We start from the raw sequence: 17,371 nt of genomic DNA, 5'->3' as shown, positions 1-17,371 counted from the left end.
ACTCTATAGTAATATTAGTATAATATGATTAGTTCATATATATTTCAAGTTTTATTTAGATTAATTCTTAAAGTATTTTACATTACAGAAATATGTTGTGCTTACTTAAAAGACAGGATTAAGAAGAAGGAAGTGAAATGTAATTTGACAGGTGTTCCCTTTTATGCAATGTTGCAAAATTTAGTACAAGGCTATTTTACACTATACTACAGTTCCTCCCCCATCAGGTAGTCACCATATCTCAGAGGAGCTTTCCTTTGACGTGCAGGACGACTGCGGTTTGATGTAGGCACTGTTTCTTGACTTGTTGTCGCCGTATCGCTTACTATTGCGGATGTGTCCTCTGATGGCAAACAATCAGGAACTATACTTTGGTCTGGCTCGACAGTTGTTCCTACTTGCTGACTGCTGGATTCATTTAAGGCTGGAGATGCAGATGTATCGGGTAAACGTGTGCGTAGTTGGTCTATATGTCGTGATTGTATGTTATCTCCATCTAGAATTCCATAATTTCGTGATCCGGTTGACTGAACTGTTCCTGGTAACCATTTTTCTCCAATGCCATAATTCCTATACCAAACCTTCTCACCTGTTCCAAGCTTCCTCACTGGCTTTTCTGGCGTATTTCCCTTTATTGATTTTGAACTGGCTGGATGTATGTGATCCATCAATGTTTTTATCTTTCTCCCCATTAGCATCTCGGACGGAGTAATATTGCTGCTGCTCTTTGGTGTTGTGCGAAGTCGTAAAAGTATGTTGGATAGCTCTTTATGCAAATTATTTGTCTTCACTTTCCTCAAAAAATTTTTAACGGTCTGGACAAATCTTTCCGCTTGTCCGTTCGATGAAGGGTGGTAGGGTGCTGTCCGTACATGGTAAATCCCATTTCCCTTCAAATATCCTTTAAATTCCTCCGAAATAAAATTTTTGCCATTATCTGTCACCACTGTGTCAGGTATACCATGAGTAGAAAATATCTCTCGCAAAAGTTCAATTGTTTTATTTGACGTAATAGATTTTGTCATTTTTACTTCCACCCATTTTGAGTGAGAATCCACTACAATCAAAAAGTTCGTCCCCAAAAATGGACCTGCGTAATCTAGATGTAATCTGGACCAAGGCCTCAGTGTTTCAGGCCAACTTTTCGGATCTGCAACTGGTGGGCTTCTACTTTGTTGACAACATTTTTCACATCCTTTTGCTAGTATTTCAATATCTTTATCTAATCCCGGCCACCGAAAATAGCTGCGAGCTATTGCTTTCATTGCTGTTATTCCTTGATGTATTTCATGGAGCATTGCTAATATTCTGCCTCGAAGTTTGTGTGGAATAATTACTCGACATCCCCACAATAAGCATTGACCATCTACAGAAAGTTCATTCACTCTTGCCGCAAACGGTTTTAAGTCATCTGAATCTGCCAATAATTTTTTGTACTTCCTTTGAATATGCCACATTACTTTTGACAATATTGGATCAGTCCTGGTGGCATCTGATATCTCCTTCGCTGTTACTAAAAATTGTTCCTCGCCCTCTGTACAATATAAAACGTTATAATCTGGCGGAACACTTGTATCACTCACCAGCGGCAATCTACTAAGAGCATCTGCGTTTTGATTATTCATTCCTTCTCTATACTCAATTTCGTATTTGTATGCTCCCATCATTAACGACCATCGTAATAATCTGGGCGAAATATGCTGTGGAATTGGTTTAGAAGGATTCAAGAGTCCCAGCAATGGTTTATGATCCGTATAAATCGTAAATTTCCGGCCACACAAATACTGATGAAATTTCTTTATTCCAAAAATAATAGGGAGTGCCTCTTTGTCAAGCTGCGAATAATTCTTCTCTGCTGGTTGCAGCGTTCTTGAACCAAATGCTATTGGTGCCTCTCTTCCATCTGGCATCACATGAGCGAGAACGGCCCCGACTCCATATAGCGATGCGTCTCCGGACAATATCAAAGGTAATTCTGGTGAATAGTGTACTAGTACTTGTTCAGATTTTAAAATCTCCTTTGCTCTACTGAAACTGGATCTCTGCCCCTTACCCCATCTAAACGAAACATCTTTCTTTAGCAACCTGTATAATGGTTCCAATAAATCTGCTTTGTTCTGGAAAAAACGATCATAAAAATTTAGCAATCCTAAAAACGCTTGAAGTTGTTGTTTATTGGTAGGCTCCGGTGCATCGGACACTGCTTTTATTTTCTCAAGCGTTGGCTTGACTCCGTTCTGATTTATAATAAATCCTAAAAATGTTATTTCTGGCACAGCAAATACACATTTCGTTTTCTTTAGTTTGAGGTCTGCGTTTTGTATGCGTCGCAGTGTCTCTTTCGTTCGTAACCACATTTCCTCCATCGTCGAACCTCCAATCAAAATATCGTCCAAGTAAACCACCACATCTGGAACATTACCCACAATGCTTTCCATCATTCTTTGAAATATGCTTGGAGCTGTTGAAATTCCAAAATGTAATCTGGTTACTTCAAATAATCCCTTATGAGTATTTAAAGTGAGAATCTTCGCCGATTCCTCATCTACTTTTACTTGCGTGTACGCTCTATCCAAATCTAAACTTGAAAACCACTTACAGTTGGATAATGTTGCAAAGACTTCTGTGTTTGTTGGGAGTGGATATGTTTCATTACACAAAATCTGATTGACGGTGCACTTGTAATCTCCACATATCCTAATACTGCCATCCGGTTTCACCACAGGAACGATGGGTGTTGCCCATTCGCTATACTTTATTGGTCGAATTATTTTGTCGTCCATCATTTGTTGCAAAGCCACTTCTATTTTAGGTTTTAATGCAAATGGTACTGGTCGGAATCTATAAAACCTTGGCTTACCCCCTTCCTTTAAGTGAAGTTTAACCTTCTCTCCCTTGTAGTCCCCAAGACTCTCATCAAACACACTTTCAAATTCACCAATATGCTCTGGAACATTGGAACCAATGTTATTGCAACTGCTCATAATTTGTATTCCCAAATCTTGAAACCAATTCCTTCCTATCAGTGATGGGCCATCACCTGATACCAACCCGAAGTAAGACCAAATTTCCCAGCAGAGGCAGCGGGATTAGCGAATGAGCGTGATGAGCTCCGACGTACCAACCCTACTGATCCCAGAGTCAGTGAACTGACAGTGGAAGTCAACCGGTTGGTACAGGAGCATAAGCGGAAAAAGTGGCTAGACCATCTGAAGTGTTGTAACATTGGAACCGATTTGAGTAAACTGTGGGTAACGGTAAAGTCACTCTCGAACCCTGGAAAAAAAGGTGATAGGACAGCAGTCACATTTAACGACGTAACTGTGACTGATCCGAAGAGGTGCGCTAGCTGTTTTAACCGCCAATTTGTCGAGCACCCCGAGAGTGATAGGCGAGGCGAAGAGTACTACGTCGTATAAGAGCTCTTCCCGCCGAGGATGTACCTCCACAGTTTACGATGGGTGATGTTGCGAATGTCATCCGAAACGCTAAGTCATCTAAAGCGTTGGGCCCGGACGGAATATCAATGGTAATGTTGAAGCAACTGGATACGCCGGGAGTTGAGTATTTAACCCGAAGCCTGGAAAATGGGCAGGGTGGTCCCGCTACTGAAGACTGACAAGGATGCCAGCAAAGGCGAATCATACAGGCCAATTTCGCTTTTGTCGCCAGTAGCAAAGACTCTCGATGCCTTACTCCTCCCCAGTATTAGAGGAAGCTATTCAGTTGCTAACCATCAACACGGTTTCCGTCCACTACATAGCACTACAACAGCATTGCACGCCATATCCACACATATCAGTCGAGGACTCAACCAGAACAGGCCGTGCCACAGAACAGTAGTGGTGGCTCTTGACCTATCAAAGGCCTTTGATACGGTCAACCATGCCACGCTGTTCGAGGACGTTGAGAACACTAGCCTCCGGCCAAGTTTGAAACGTTGGATAGTCAACTATATGTGTGGACGCCAGTCGTACGTGGAATTCCGGAATAAGAAGTCCAGGGAGTTCCCCAAGGTGGAGTGATATCTCCGGAACTGTTTAACCTCTACCTTTCCGGAATTCCGCGCCCTCCAGACGGCATCGAGATCGTAACTTATGCGGATGATTGTACGATCATGGCGTCGGGTCCTGTAGTTGATGACATATGTGTCAGGGTGAATAACTATCTCGCGGAGCTTGCCGCCTTCTTCCACGCGAGGAATATGAAAATATCCGCCACTAAATCGACGGCAATACTATTTACCACATGGACTGCGGAGATGAGAACACAGCTGAATGTGCAGGTCGAGGGGCATATAATTCCGACCACCAACTACCCCAAAATCCTTGGGGTCACATTCGATAGCATGTTCAAGTCTTCCGCGCAAGCCACAGCTATTTGCGATAAAATGAAAAGTAGGAACAAGGTCCTCAAGGCGCAAGCCGGCAGCACTTGGGGTGCGGATAAGGAAACCTTGTTGACCTCTTATAAGGCGATAGGTCGGTCTGTGGTTAGCTATGCGGCTCCAGTGTGGTCGGCGAATACAAGTGCAACGCAGTGGAAATGTATTCAGACCTGCCAGAATGCCGCCCTGAGAACTGCAACAGGGTGCCTCCTCATGACACCTGTGGACCACTTACATGAGGAGACGAAGGTTCTTCCCTTACGTCAGCATAATCATATGCTTTCGTTGCAGTACCTGCTTGGGTGTTATCGCGGGAGTCACCCTAACCACCATATGGCGGATAGAACTCCTCCACCCAGGCGTGTCAGGAAGGACCTGCACGATCTAGAGAGAGAGGTCCAGCGATATAAGAGAGAGCCTCTAGATCATGAAGCCTATCAAGCGGGTCTGAATAGCATTCATACTGATGCAGTCACAGAGGTAGTTAATAATTACAGTATGAATGCCATACTCGGAGTCCACCCCCCATCCATTGCAGCTGAAGAACGTCGGCTGCCTAGGCAAACCAGGGTAGTTTTGGCCCAACTACGTTCAGGATGGTGCAGCCGTCCCAATTCGTATTGGGCACGAATTGATGAGGATGTGCGGAACGCCTGCCCAGCGTGCGATACAGGCCCGCACAACACACTGCACTTGTTTAATTGTCCTGCCAAACCTACCCAACTCCGTCCAGAGGATCTATGGCTACAGCCCATAAAGGTAGCAGAATTCCTAAACCTGGACATTGAGGAAGAACCAGATTAGTCGGAAAAAACAACAGAACGTGTAAAACTGCTACAACAACAACAACCAGGAACCACAATTTACCATTAAAGTTAGCCGTGCTAACTGGAACCAACACTTTTCCAACAATTGACAGTTTCTTGTCGTTTCCCCACGTTCGCAAATCGATATCGCTCTTTTCAAATCGCATCTTCCCAAAATGTTCAACAAACCTCCTCTGGCTCATTATAGAATGACTGGCACCTGAATCAATTTCCATCTTTACAGGTCGATCGTATATGTTTATTTCTCTCACAAACGAAGATGTGCTCTGACTCGAGACCGTCAAAACATACTCTTTATTTCCCCCTTTTTGATCTGAAACTTGATTCACACTCGAACGTTGATGTTTTTGATAATGATGTGTTTTCTTCTTTTTTGTTTTGGTTATGCACGCTCTCTCTATGTGCCCCTGTTTCTTACAGAAAAAACACTGTTCGTTTTTAAAACGGCAAGTGTCAGCTGAGTGATTACCATTACATCTAAAACACTTTTTCATTTCATCTTGTTTATTCACCTTTCTGTTACCTATTCTGTTTACCACTGGTACATTGGTGGATCCCTTCAGTGTTGTTAAACTTTTTTGTGCCTCTTCATTAGCAATTGCCTCATTCTCTGCTGCCTCCAACGTTAACTTTTCGTTAGCTAGCAACCTTTTCTGTAAATTCGTGTCTCTCATTCCACAAACCAATCTGTCTCTTAGCATTTCATCTAAGTCTTTGAAATCGCAATGTTGACATAATTTACGAAGAGCCGCTAAATACTCTGGAATTGATTCTTCTTCTTGCTGGTCTCTCCGATAAAACTGAAAACGCTGAATTATTATATTTGCGTGTGGACAAAAATGTTTCCTAAGTAGAGTTATTGCTTTGTCGAAGGTAAAAGAAGCATCCGTGATGTTTTCTGGTGTCGCAACAGACTTGAGCAAAGCATATGTTTCTGTTCCGCATGATGACAAAAATATGGCCTTTTTTGCTTTATCATCGTCCAACCCATTAGCCATAAAAAAATTGCATTTGTTCCTCATATACCTGCCATCTGCCAGCAGCAACATTAAAGGAACACAAATCGCCAAATCTGGTAGCCATCCTTTTTGTTTCTGGCACATATACTCTCTCTTCTTCCGTCATTTACTTCTCGTCGCCACTTAATATGATTAGTTCATATATATTTCAAGTTTTATTTAGATTAATTCTTAAAGTATTTTACATTACAGAAATATGTTGTGCTTACTTAAAAGACAAGATTAAGAAGAAGGAAGTGAAATGTAATTTGACAGGTGTTCACTTTTATGCAATGTTGCAAAATTTAGTACAAGGCTATTTTACACTATACTACAAGTGTCAAATCCGATATGACGTTTTGTGATTTAATTCCATTTCTTGATATACAATAGGTATACCCTTTTTGATATAACATTTCACTGCAGGGCAATATGAACAAATTTTTTCATAAAATTCCAGAATATAAAATAGTTTATGTAAGTATGCAGTTTCGTTTCAATTTTAAATGGATGTTCTTTTTTTCAACTATTTCTAGCTTGAAGCGTTAAGAGATTTGGACCTACAGCTAAGAACTATACATTCAGGGGAATGGTGTGAAAGCATTAAAATTAAATATTTAAAGAACTATTCTTCTGCATTTTAAATTTAATCATCCAAATTCTAAAAATGGAAAATTTTGAAATTAAAATAATTTATTGAAAAATTAATTTTTTGTTCACATTTTTGGACATATTACACTGACACTTGTATTACGTACACAAATAAATTCGACCACATTGGTATGTGCAGTTTAAAGGATCACTCTTTTATATAAAAATCTGCTCTTTAGCTAATTGTGGAAGGTATTTAGAGTTCTGCACGGGCGAACTTAATGTCCTTTATTGGTGTTTATTTGCCTGGCTTAACATGTCAAATGTCAACAAGTTGTTATTTTTATTGAATGTAAAACAACAGCTTCTTGCATTTGTTTAAAATAATTCTGACATTACAATCAGTACAGACAGCACTCTTTACTTTTTCTAATTTACATTTACCCTTTTTGTGACCAGATGAATCTTTAGAGATTTACAGAACATCTTGAAAATTCATTCATTTTCGAAGTTTTTTCGTTTGTATATTCAAAACCAATGCAAAAAGTTATTTTGTTTTTTTATAAAAAAGACTTGTTGCATTTCTTTTGGTAGTAATTCTGACATTACAAGCCATACATATAGGCCTCTTTACTTGCAACCATAGTACAATAAGTAGTTAGAACAGTTTCGTAAAATAACAGAAATACCGCCCTGAGGCTATGACCGCTTCCTGTTAAATTTTGCACTCAACAAGTTGTTTCCATATATTCATTATTTTTCTTCATTTTTAAAATCAGTTAAAGACCTTTATTTTCTTTCAAAAATATGATCAGAACAGTTCCATCTTTGAATTCAATGGCAAAACTGGCGAATAGCTTTCATGCATCCAATTTACGCGTCTTCCAATCATTGATTTTGAAAATATTTTGTTTTTATTTTTCAAAACAATAAATAAAAAATTGTAATTAGCTGGTATTGGTATTTTTATTGTACCATGCATATAGGCATCTTTACTTGGAACTTTCTTTAACTTACACCATCAAATCAATTTTGAAATTTTCAAATTCTGTTACAATTAACATGAATTTACAACTTTGGTGGAGAATAAATGTTTGCAGTTTGGTATGGAAGAAAATCTGTCGTATTAGTATCTATTTTGCGAAAAATCCGCGACGTTAAAAACGTTTGCATCTTTAGAAATCTTTACCATCATCACCAATAATTGAACAGCAATTTGTAGCAAAATGGCTAATGGCTGTTCAATATTGTTTAACATATAAGGACGGTACAATTTTTAAGTAGCAATTGTAAATTTCCAGCCGCCCAAAGAATGTGTTATGGCAAATTAACATTGGTTGCTTGAAAGTCGTGCATGTGAATTTGCCCCATTGTTTATTATAAAATAGAGGCATATCATGGCTCAATAAGAAAGGTCGTTCAACTTCAAAAAACTGGGAAAAATACAAGTCTGAAACGTTGTGTTAATATTTCAAGTAGACTTTTAAATATGCAACAATTGGTATTGTTTATTTAATTAATATAATAATATATTATTATAATAATAATATTAATATTTGCTGTTTTCCAGAATCTGCAAAAATATACTATCTTTGCAATTTTTTTCGATATCATAAAGTGAAAATCGGTTATCGTAGGAAAAAGTTTTACATTCTAGCAATTCTGGAACAGACCAATTGTTTGTTTTATGTTCTTTCTTTCAAAATTTTATATTGGGGAAAAATTACAAAACATGAAAGAAATGTTGTGGTTATTCTACAAAATTATGTCTACAATAGAAGAACAATGCGGTTTTATCCGAAAATGTACAATTTTTTACCCATTAATTATTATAATAATAATATTAATATTTGCTGTGTTCCAGAACCTGCAAGAATATACTATCTTTGCAATTTTTTTCGATATCATAAAGTGAAAATCGGTTATCGTAGGAAAAAGTTTTTCATTCTAGCAGTTCTGGAACAGACCAATTGTTTGTTCTATATTTTTTCTTTCAAAATTGTATATTGGAGAAAAATTACAAAACATGAATAAAATGTTGGGGTTATTCCACAAAATTATGTCTACAATAGAAGAACAGTGCGGTTTTATCCGAAAATGTACAAACCCATTAACGTCGAAAGTATGCATATCTGTTGCACCTAAATTTGAAATACTTTCAATTTTTTTTTCTTTTTTAACAATATACATACATATACAAAATGGTTTATATGTATTGACGGGATATGGGCACCTAAAGAGAAAAATATTTAGGAGTAAGCTTTGTTCTACCTTCTGTCATTATGCCAAGGGGCATATCTTCTTTTTGCAATAGTTTTCTAACAAAATAGAATAATAATGACATCTATTGTAGTTTAATTAGGACATGGACAAAACAATAGTAAAAATTAAGTATTAATATACTATATGAAATTGTTTTATTTAATTATTAGGTTATTAATATTTTTCAATGGCTGTTGCTCTGTTCCAGAACGTGCAAGAACCTACTATTTTAGCAATTGTCTTCAATAGCATCAAGGAATCGGTTATCGTAGTAAAAAATTTTACATTCTTGCAGTTCTGGAATAGTCTATGTATTATAAGATGAACTGCTTGTAATTACATTTTAATTTGCCAATTTAGACTAAACTACAAAGGAAATTAAATTAATGGTGCCCTATTTCCTTATGCCAAGTTCACATGACACGTGATTCACTCTCTATTCGTTGTTCGACCATTAATTATTCAATAGCTATTTAATTCCCCACCATGGTAGAAGAATATAGGTAGACGCGTCGACGCAGCTGCTGGGTCAATGAACTGTCAAACCAATTTTGGAATTGAAAATGTTGAATGAAAAATTATTTAAATTTGTAAAAATTGTTGAAAAACGCAAATTATAATAGCCTCCGAATGACGTAGTATAAGAAAACATATAAAAATCTATTTATATTTGAAAAAACATTTAAATTTTTTTTGACATATCAATGCTCCCAAGCGTTGATGCATCTACCTGTATTCTTCTGCCATGATTCCCCACACAAAATTTGCTAAGCGAATAACGAAATACGATTAAATGTTTACCATCCCAAATTGTTGAAAGCATATATCGGAAAAATATATTATGACATTTAAAAAAGATAAATTTTATGAAATTCGACATTGACGTTAAAATAAAGTATATTTTCTTCTAAAATAAAGTTAATATCCCTGAAGATGAATGTCGATGACAATCGAAATATTGGATAAAATAAAGCGGAGAAAGGAAACAACTAACTAAATCAAGAAAAACATATTGATTTTTTTTTTAAATTTTCAAGAAGAATGAAAATCATGAATGAAAAATATAGGCCGTTCTTATGTTTTCATAGTTCAATTTTGTTATCCCTTACCATGGTAGAATTAAGAAGGTAAAGGGAGCACGTTGAGTATAGGGGCTATGCTCGGATTATTTTGAATTTTTTACCGCCGATGTGTATTCTTAACCTGATTAAGGAAAAGTAAAAAAATACCCGGTTACCCGGCTATTTGACCCGAAAGTTCGATTACAACATCCAGTCTTTATCTGGTTCTACAAAACTTATGTATAAAAAGGGTATCATGAAAGCTTATGGAATTACCTATCCAACAAGTGTCATTTGATAGGCTACGCAACCTATAGTTTTTCTAAACATTGTAGTTTTTGTAAGTAGGCTGTCTTGGGCCGGGCTTGAGATTTTCTCCTCTGCGGTATGTCAAACACCGGCTCCGTGATCCACAGTTTTTCTAAACATTATAATTTCTTCGGAACTACAAAGCTATAAATGTTGGATACATATTATGAACTACAAGAGATATCAATGCCTGTAGTATCATTTTGGAAAGGGCAGACGGTAGGCTGCAATGTAGTATGCATTTTTTAATAATGGGTTATCCAAAAAGTTAAGTACAAAAATACAAATTGTTTGTATTAACCCGGAACCCGGAAAACAAACCTATCATATGACCACTTTTTAGAAAGGCAATACCCATTTTTGTATCCGAACTTCAGGGTCGAATAAACGGCTAACTGGGTATTTCCGCATAAAAAATACTTTGCCGAATTCGCTCTAACTGACTGATTTCATTATAGCAATTTGCCGATGCGAGTTCCTAATACATCTATCTTTCTGTCCTGGGGCCGATAGTTCCTTTCAGAAAATAGGTTATTTGAACGACACACAACTTGAAAATTTTATAATCAATTGAATACTCTAATGCATCCTATAGATTCTTTTTTTTATAAATAAAAAAAATATTTTAAATATTAAAAATGTGCAAGTTAATACTGATGTTTTTTGCTGTGATTTGTCAAAAGGTAGTGTTTGCAGAGGATGTGAAAAGAAATCTCGACTCAGTGGTCTATTTTAGACCGGAGCAGATTCATTTATCATTTGGAGGTAAATAAATTAAAAAATCGTTAAATTTGTTCAATATTATATTTTTTTAACAAATTAAAAAATAAAACCTATTTTGTTGTCGTTTGGGCCGCCAATCTTAGTTAAAAAATAATAGAGACCATTCATAAAATATTAGCTGAATTGTAAGGACATGAACAAATAAAGTAATCTCTTATCGCAATTTACATTTAAAATTTGCTCTTGAACTACATTTTCATATAGCAGAAAATAATGAACTACGCATTTTACATTACTTTTTTCATAATAATGATTGATTTTTACAAAAGGGGCGTTTCATTATTTGTTTAGAAAACAAAGTATTTGAAATAATACATAGTTATATCCAGGCATATTTTACATAATATATGCCGTTTTATGTTTGGTAAACTTTAAATATTCCACGATTCAAATTATTGTCTTTATTAACTGTAATTCCCACAATTTTGAGAATTAAAAAATAAATGAAATATTTTTAGAACAATGTTGGCATGTTAGTTCGGGATACCGTAGTATTTTTTTAATGCAAAATAGTCAGGCTTGATCCCATTATTGTTGTTTTTATAAGAACAACGTTTGTTTATTAGTGGAGAAAGATGATAATGTTTAACAGGGGTAAAGCAGGGAAAGAGCCACCAATCCTCATCAGTTCCCTTTTTTTGTCAGGAATATTCTCCCCAGGAGTTATTTTAAAAATAACTCCTATAATAACTTTGCGCATTCACATGACATTTTTAAAGTAATTATATAATGCACATATATTATTTGTAACAATAATGGCAACATTACAAATATGTATTTTATTAAAATAATTTATTGTTTTTATTGATTTTTTTCCCTTCGTTGGTCCTTTTGTGCTGCATGTTGTGAATACGATGTTGACAGTGTCTGTTTCCTGAGCTCTGGAAAGTTGCTAAAATAGTGCCTATTCACGAAGGTGGGTCTGATGAGTACAGGCCCATATCAATAATGCCAATTCTTTCTAAAATGGCTGAATATGTATTGAAAGATCAAATGTTAGAATATATAAATGAGCGTTCACTATTGCACCCGAGTCAACATGGATTTAGAATAGTTAATTTTGCTAATTTTTTTTTTTTTGTTAATTTGTTCTAATGTATAATTTTAAATAAGATTTTTAAGTCATTTGTATAATTTGTAAGTCATTTATTGTAGGAGTGGTTTATTTACCGAGTGGTGCTGTTGATGTTTTTAAAATTATTCATTCAGATATTTTTGATAAGTATTCAAATATTGTTGTTATGTGCGATTTGCATTATTACATGTATGATACAATAAAATCTTTAATTTCCACTCGCTTGTAGACAGATGTGGTCTTAGTTTCATTGGTTCATAACCCATAATTAATTATTCGCTTATTAATCTCTTTACAAAGACTATTTCATTGTTAGATTTGTTTCTCACCAGTCAGTCCACGTATGTTACCTCCAAAACAAAAATTCATTGTCCATTTTTACTCTTCTAGCCACAGTCTGGTATTACTTTCTCCTAAGTTTAAATCTCAGTCAAAGATGGATTGATTTTAAAAATTACATTAAATCAATCAATGATTATTCGTCAGTAAAAATGAGTTTGGTTTTCTGTTTACCGTGTTTATCATGTTGATTTTTAGTAATTTTATTAATCTATTCCACTCTTATGTTCCAACTAAACGGGTTAGAACAAATGCAAGTAATGATTTTGAATGAAATAATGCAGGCTAGAAAAGAGAGAGATAAGTCATTTTCCGTCTTTGCTAGGAACCCATGTGATGAAAACTGGAAAGTATATAAAAGTTTAAGAAAGAAGACTGGGGCAATAGTTAGGAGGTTTTGTTTCTATTTTGGCAACAATTATTGTAGGGATGTTAATGGTTCACAAATTTGGAAATATTTGAACAATCATTTCTGGTGCGTGTCTATAGGGTATAGAGCTTTTTACCTACTTCTTTAAAAATATTTCTCTAATACTATTCCGCATTCAAGAAAAGTTTGAAATTTTTTCAAATGTGGTTTTACATATTTTAATGCTATAGAACCTTATCTTCTTTACATGTTAATACATCCATGGGGAGCCGCTTATTATTTTTATTTGTAATTATTCATAATTTTTAATATTGTCGATTAAAGATAAAGTTAATGTTTAATTGTATGTATCTCTAATGCATGTATAATTGGCTAATGCCATGTTTATGTTGGAACTTTTTTGAAAACCTACTTAAAGAGAGTTAATTTGAAGTATAAGTAATGAATATGACCATTTTAATCCTAATTTAGTGGTTTAGCCCATTTGTATGAATTATAACTAAAAAAATAATTTATAATTTAAATTCAGATATAGAATCCACCAAACATGGCTAGCATTAAAAATTCTAACTTTTGTATTTTTATTTGTTAGAAAAAACTAGCGATATTGTGGTTACCTGGTCCACGCGTAATGATACTGGAGAAAGCATTGTAGAATATGGCGAAGGAAACGAATTTAAGTATAAATCGGAAGGATCTACAAATAAATTTGTTGATGGTGGAGATAAGCATAAAATACAATATATTCACAGGGTAATTTTGAAATCACTACACAAGTTTTACATGTTCTAAATATTCTATATTTATTTATATTTTACGAAACTAGTTTTAAACAATAGGATAATACTAACAATACCCGCTAACACATGAACACAGAAAAACTGATTTTCATCTGAATAAATAATCTTGGCACGATAATGTAATATGACCTTTTTCTAATACATAAATCTTTAATTAATACTGTAATTCCTTTAAAACGAAACTTTACGAAGATTGCCAAAAAAAATTTTCAAATTTAAAAAATGTACCATTTTATGACTAACTGGAATTGTTGTTGTAACTTCTGTAATTTGAGAATCTATTTTATTTTTTACACATAATAATATATTATTAATATTTTATGTATTAACATTTTACTTATTTGCAAGCAAAATATATAGAAAATGTGTAAAATTAAATGGGGTAGGTTGTATAGATAGATGTATTTTGTCGTTGCTACACTGTAAAATTAAATATGTATCCCTACAACTATGGAATGTAATGAAACAATAAATTAAACTAACATTTCTTATATTTTAGGTAACATTAGTAAACCTGAAGCCATCAACTAAGTACATTTATCATTGCGGCAGTAGGTTAGGTTGGTCTGCAAAATTTGAGTTTCGCACAGTGCCGGAGGGCTCTGATTGGTCACCCAGTATTGCTTTATTTGGAGATATGGGGAACGAAAATGCACAGTCCTTAGCCCGTCTGCAACAAGACACGCAAAATGGTATGTATGATACCATTATTCATGTAGGTGACTTCGCATATGACATGAATACCGATAATGCTCGTGTGGGCGATGAATTTATGCGACAAGTTGAAACAATAGCGGCCTATGTTCCTTACATGGTTGTTCCAGGAAATCACGAAGAAAAATAGTATGTATCAAAAAATCAGATAACACGAAAATCTCCTCAATTGTGGTATTAATAACATTTGCAGCAATTTCTCAAACTATCGGGCAAGATTTAGTATGCCGGGAGGAACGGAAAATTTATTTTACAGTTTCAATTTGGGACCCATTCACTTTATAGGAATTTCCACGGAGATGTATTACTTTTTGAACTATGGCTTGAAAACACTTGTTTTCCAATATACATGGCTGCAAAAAGATTTGGAGGAAGCAACGAAACCGGAAAACCGAGCTATTCGTCCATGGATTATTGTATATGGTCACCGACCTATGTATTGTAGTAACGAAAATGACAATGATTGCACTCACTCACAGACACTAACGAGAGTCGGGTGGCCATTTCTGCACTTCTTTGGTTTGGAGGAGTTATTTTATAAGTTTGGCGTCGACGTTGAAGTTTGGGCCCATGAACATTCTTATGAACGTCTGTGGCCCATTTACGACTACCAAGTCCGAAATGGTTCCTATGAAGAACCATACCGCAATCCAAAAGCGCCTGTCCATCTCATTACGGGTTCTGCCGGATGTAAAGAGGGTCGAGAGCCATTTTTAAAAAATATACCAGAATGGAGTGCTTTCCATAGTCAAGTTTGTAGCAATAAAATTGTTGTTTTTATTTATATTTATATTTACCTTTTTATTGTTGTAGGATTATGGATATACACGATTAAAGGCTTACAATCAAACGCATCTTTATTTTGAACAAGTTTCGGATGACAAAAATGGAACTATAATTGATTCGTTTTGGATTATAAAGAATCGACATGGTTCATATCAGGATTTGTAAAGCAAAAGCTGAATTAACCAAAAGATTTGTAATTTTGTAATTTTTTTACGCACAGTTAGTATGTCTGAAACCATAAGTAATATTCACCGAACGAAACCAAAAATTATGTTGTAGTTATAGTATTATATCAGAGAGCTAAAAAATGGGTAACGCATAAACAGTTTGGCATATCCGCATTACTTATTAATGTCAAGTGACGCTCTGAAATTCAATTGAAATGCGTCACTTGGTATACCATGAGACAATGCAGAGCTGATTTTGTAGTGCCACCTTTAATCAGCTTGGCATTTTTGTTTATTTCATTAATTAATGCTTTAATTCTTTGATATCGATATAATTTTATTATTGTCTAACATTCCAGTATTTCGCTAAGAATAATAGCACAAGATGTGTTTTTAGATTTTACACTACTTATTAATATGTTTTCCAACTTTTTAAGCACAACTTTAAAAAAGGCAGCACTAATATGTATATATCTATTAAAATGATTTGCATCAAATAAATATTAAAACAATTTATCGTTTTTATTTGATGTAGTTATAAAAGAGCATCTGATTTCAAAATGGGATCTTATTATATAGTAGAGTGGTATGAACACCACTCTCGTGTAACTTGTCACCTTCTTCAATGCGAGGAATATAAAAATATCCGCCACTTAACAAACGGTCACTCTTTTCCACATGGACTAGGAAGATAACAACCCAGTTGACAGCAGTTTGTGGTTCGCGAACATTAGAGCAAAATTAAAATAATAATAATTCAGCTGAACCTGGCTTGGATTAGAAACGCGGATCTCGGTGTACAGCCAATTAGAAGTTGCCGTTAAGAGCCACTAACCCATAGTGGTTAGTTTGTGATAAGGTGTGTCTGGTTACCCTAAAATTTGTAACAATTGGAAGTCGTATGTTAACAAAAAAAGATCTGAAAAAAGAGAAAGATTTGATGGAAAAATTTTGAGAGTTATTTTACTGAAAGTTTGCAAATTCTTACTGAACAAATTTTTTCTTGCTTTCACTTGCAACTCTTCTTCTCCTTTCGGTGATTTATATTTCATTTCATTTATTTATTTATATGTTGAATCAAACAATACAGTATCGTCATATGCCATTAACAAACAAATCGTTAACCTCCATTTGTATCTGCAAAGTTTTCAAACATGCGGCGAAATACACCGCGGGAAAACGAGAACTGTCTTACCTCACGCCAAGGAGATGAGTGATATGGATCTCCGTTCGGACATTACTGGCCATATTTTCTTGGAGACATTACATCGCCTTCCAATCAGTCAGTTCTGTTGAATCTCCCAAGGTAGTGCTTGTGTAATACTTTGAAGAAGTGACAAAATGGTGGCTTCACTGAGCTGTCGAACTCTAAATCTCACTCCGCGTCTGGCCAATTCATCTGCTGATTCATTGCCAGATATGTTACAATGACCAGGGATCCAACAAAGTTTTACAAACGATTTAAACTTTTCCGAGCAGCCGTAGATTTGATTGCTAAGGAATTAAGACCCTTCAAGGCCGCCTGACTATCGACATTTATAGTCACCAGTCTATTCAATTCGCTGATTCTTTTTTCCAGCAGCTGCATGGCTTATAGCCTCTAGTAACCAATTTCCTGACAGAGCACTTCCCGATGCTTGAGTTGATGATTCTGCTACAGAGCATAACATCAAACCATTCAATTAGCAGTGGTGGTAAACTTAATTTTGTAAGGGAAGAATGAATTGCCTCAAGTGTGACATTGTTGAAGGCCCCTTCCATGTCGAGAAAAGGCTGCCAAAGTGAAGCATGAGTCATTCAGGTTCTTCTCCACAAAATTCTCGACGTCATGCTGTGCTGTTTCAACAGGTTTTCCTTTCATGTAGGCATGTTGAACAGTACTCACCGAAGCTCAAGATAGTA

The 17,371-nt window shown here is 35.4% G+C and overlaps 1 protein-coding gene across 1 annotated transcript; it reads left to right on the top strand.

Annotated features, from left to right (window-relative positions):
• Positions 1 to 10,973: 10,973 nt before the first annotated feature.
• Positions 10,974 to 15,979, top strand: LOC101897007 (acid phosphatase type 7). Its single transcript, XM_005188305.4, has 5 exons — positions 10,974 to 11,200; positions 13,595 to 13,755; positions 14,302 to 14,645; positions 14,710 to 15,268; positions 15,330 to 15,979. The coding sequence occupies exons 1-5, from the start codon at positions 11,074 to 11,076 to the stop codon at positions 15,465 to 15,467; spliced, it is 1,329 nt and encodes a 442-aa protein (XP_005188362.1). The 5' UTR covers positions 10,974 to 11,073; the 3' UTR covers positions 15,468 to 15,979.
• The last annotated feature ends 1,392 nt before the right edge of the window (positions 15,980 to 17,371 follow it).

The sequence above is a fragment of the Musca domestica genome, unplaced genomic scaffold (genome assembly GCF_030504385.1).
Source record: "Musca domestica strain aabys unplaced genomic scaffold, Musca_domestica.polishedcontigs.V.1.1 21, whole genome shotgun sequence".
Lineage (NCBI taxonomy): Eukaryota > Metazoa > Arthropoda > Insecta > Diptera > Muscidae > Musca > Musca domestica.
This window is presented reverse-complemented; position numbering and strand designations above follow the sequence as displayed.

Excerpts from the sequence above, each read along its gene's own strand:
- LOC101897007 (XM_005188305.4), top strand. The coding sequence starts at position 11,074 with ATGTGCAAGTTAATACTGATGTTTTTTGCTGTGATTTGTCAAAAGGTA. Across the intron at positions 14,646-14,709 it reads GGAAATCACGAAGAAAAATA|CAATTTCTCAAACTATCGGG; the intron begins GTATGTATCAAA and ends TAACATTTGCAG. Across the intron at positions 15,269-15,329 it reads GGAGTGCTTTCCATAGTCAA|GATTATGGATATACACGATT; the intron begins GTTTGTAGCAAT and ends TTATTGTTGTAG.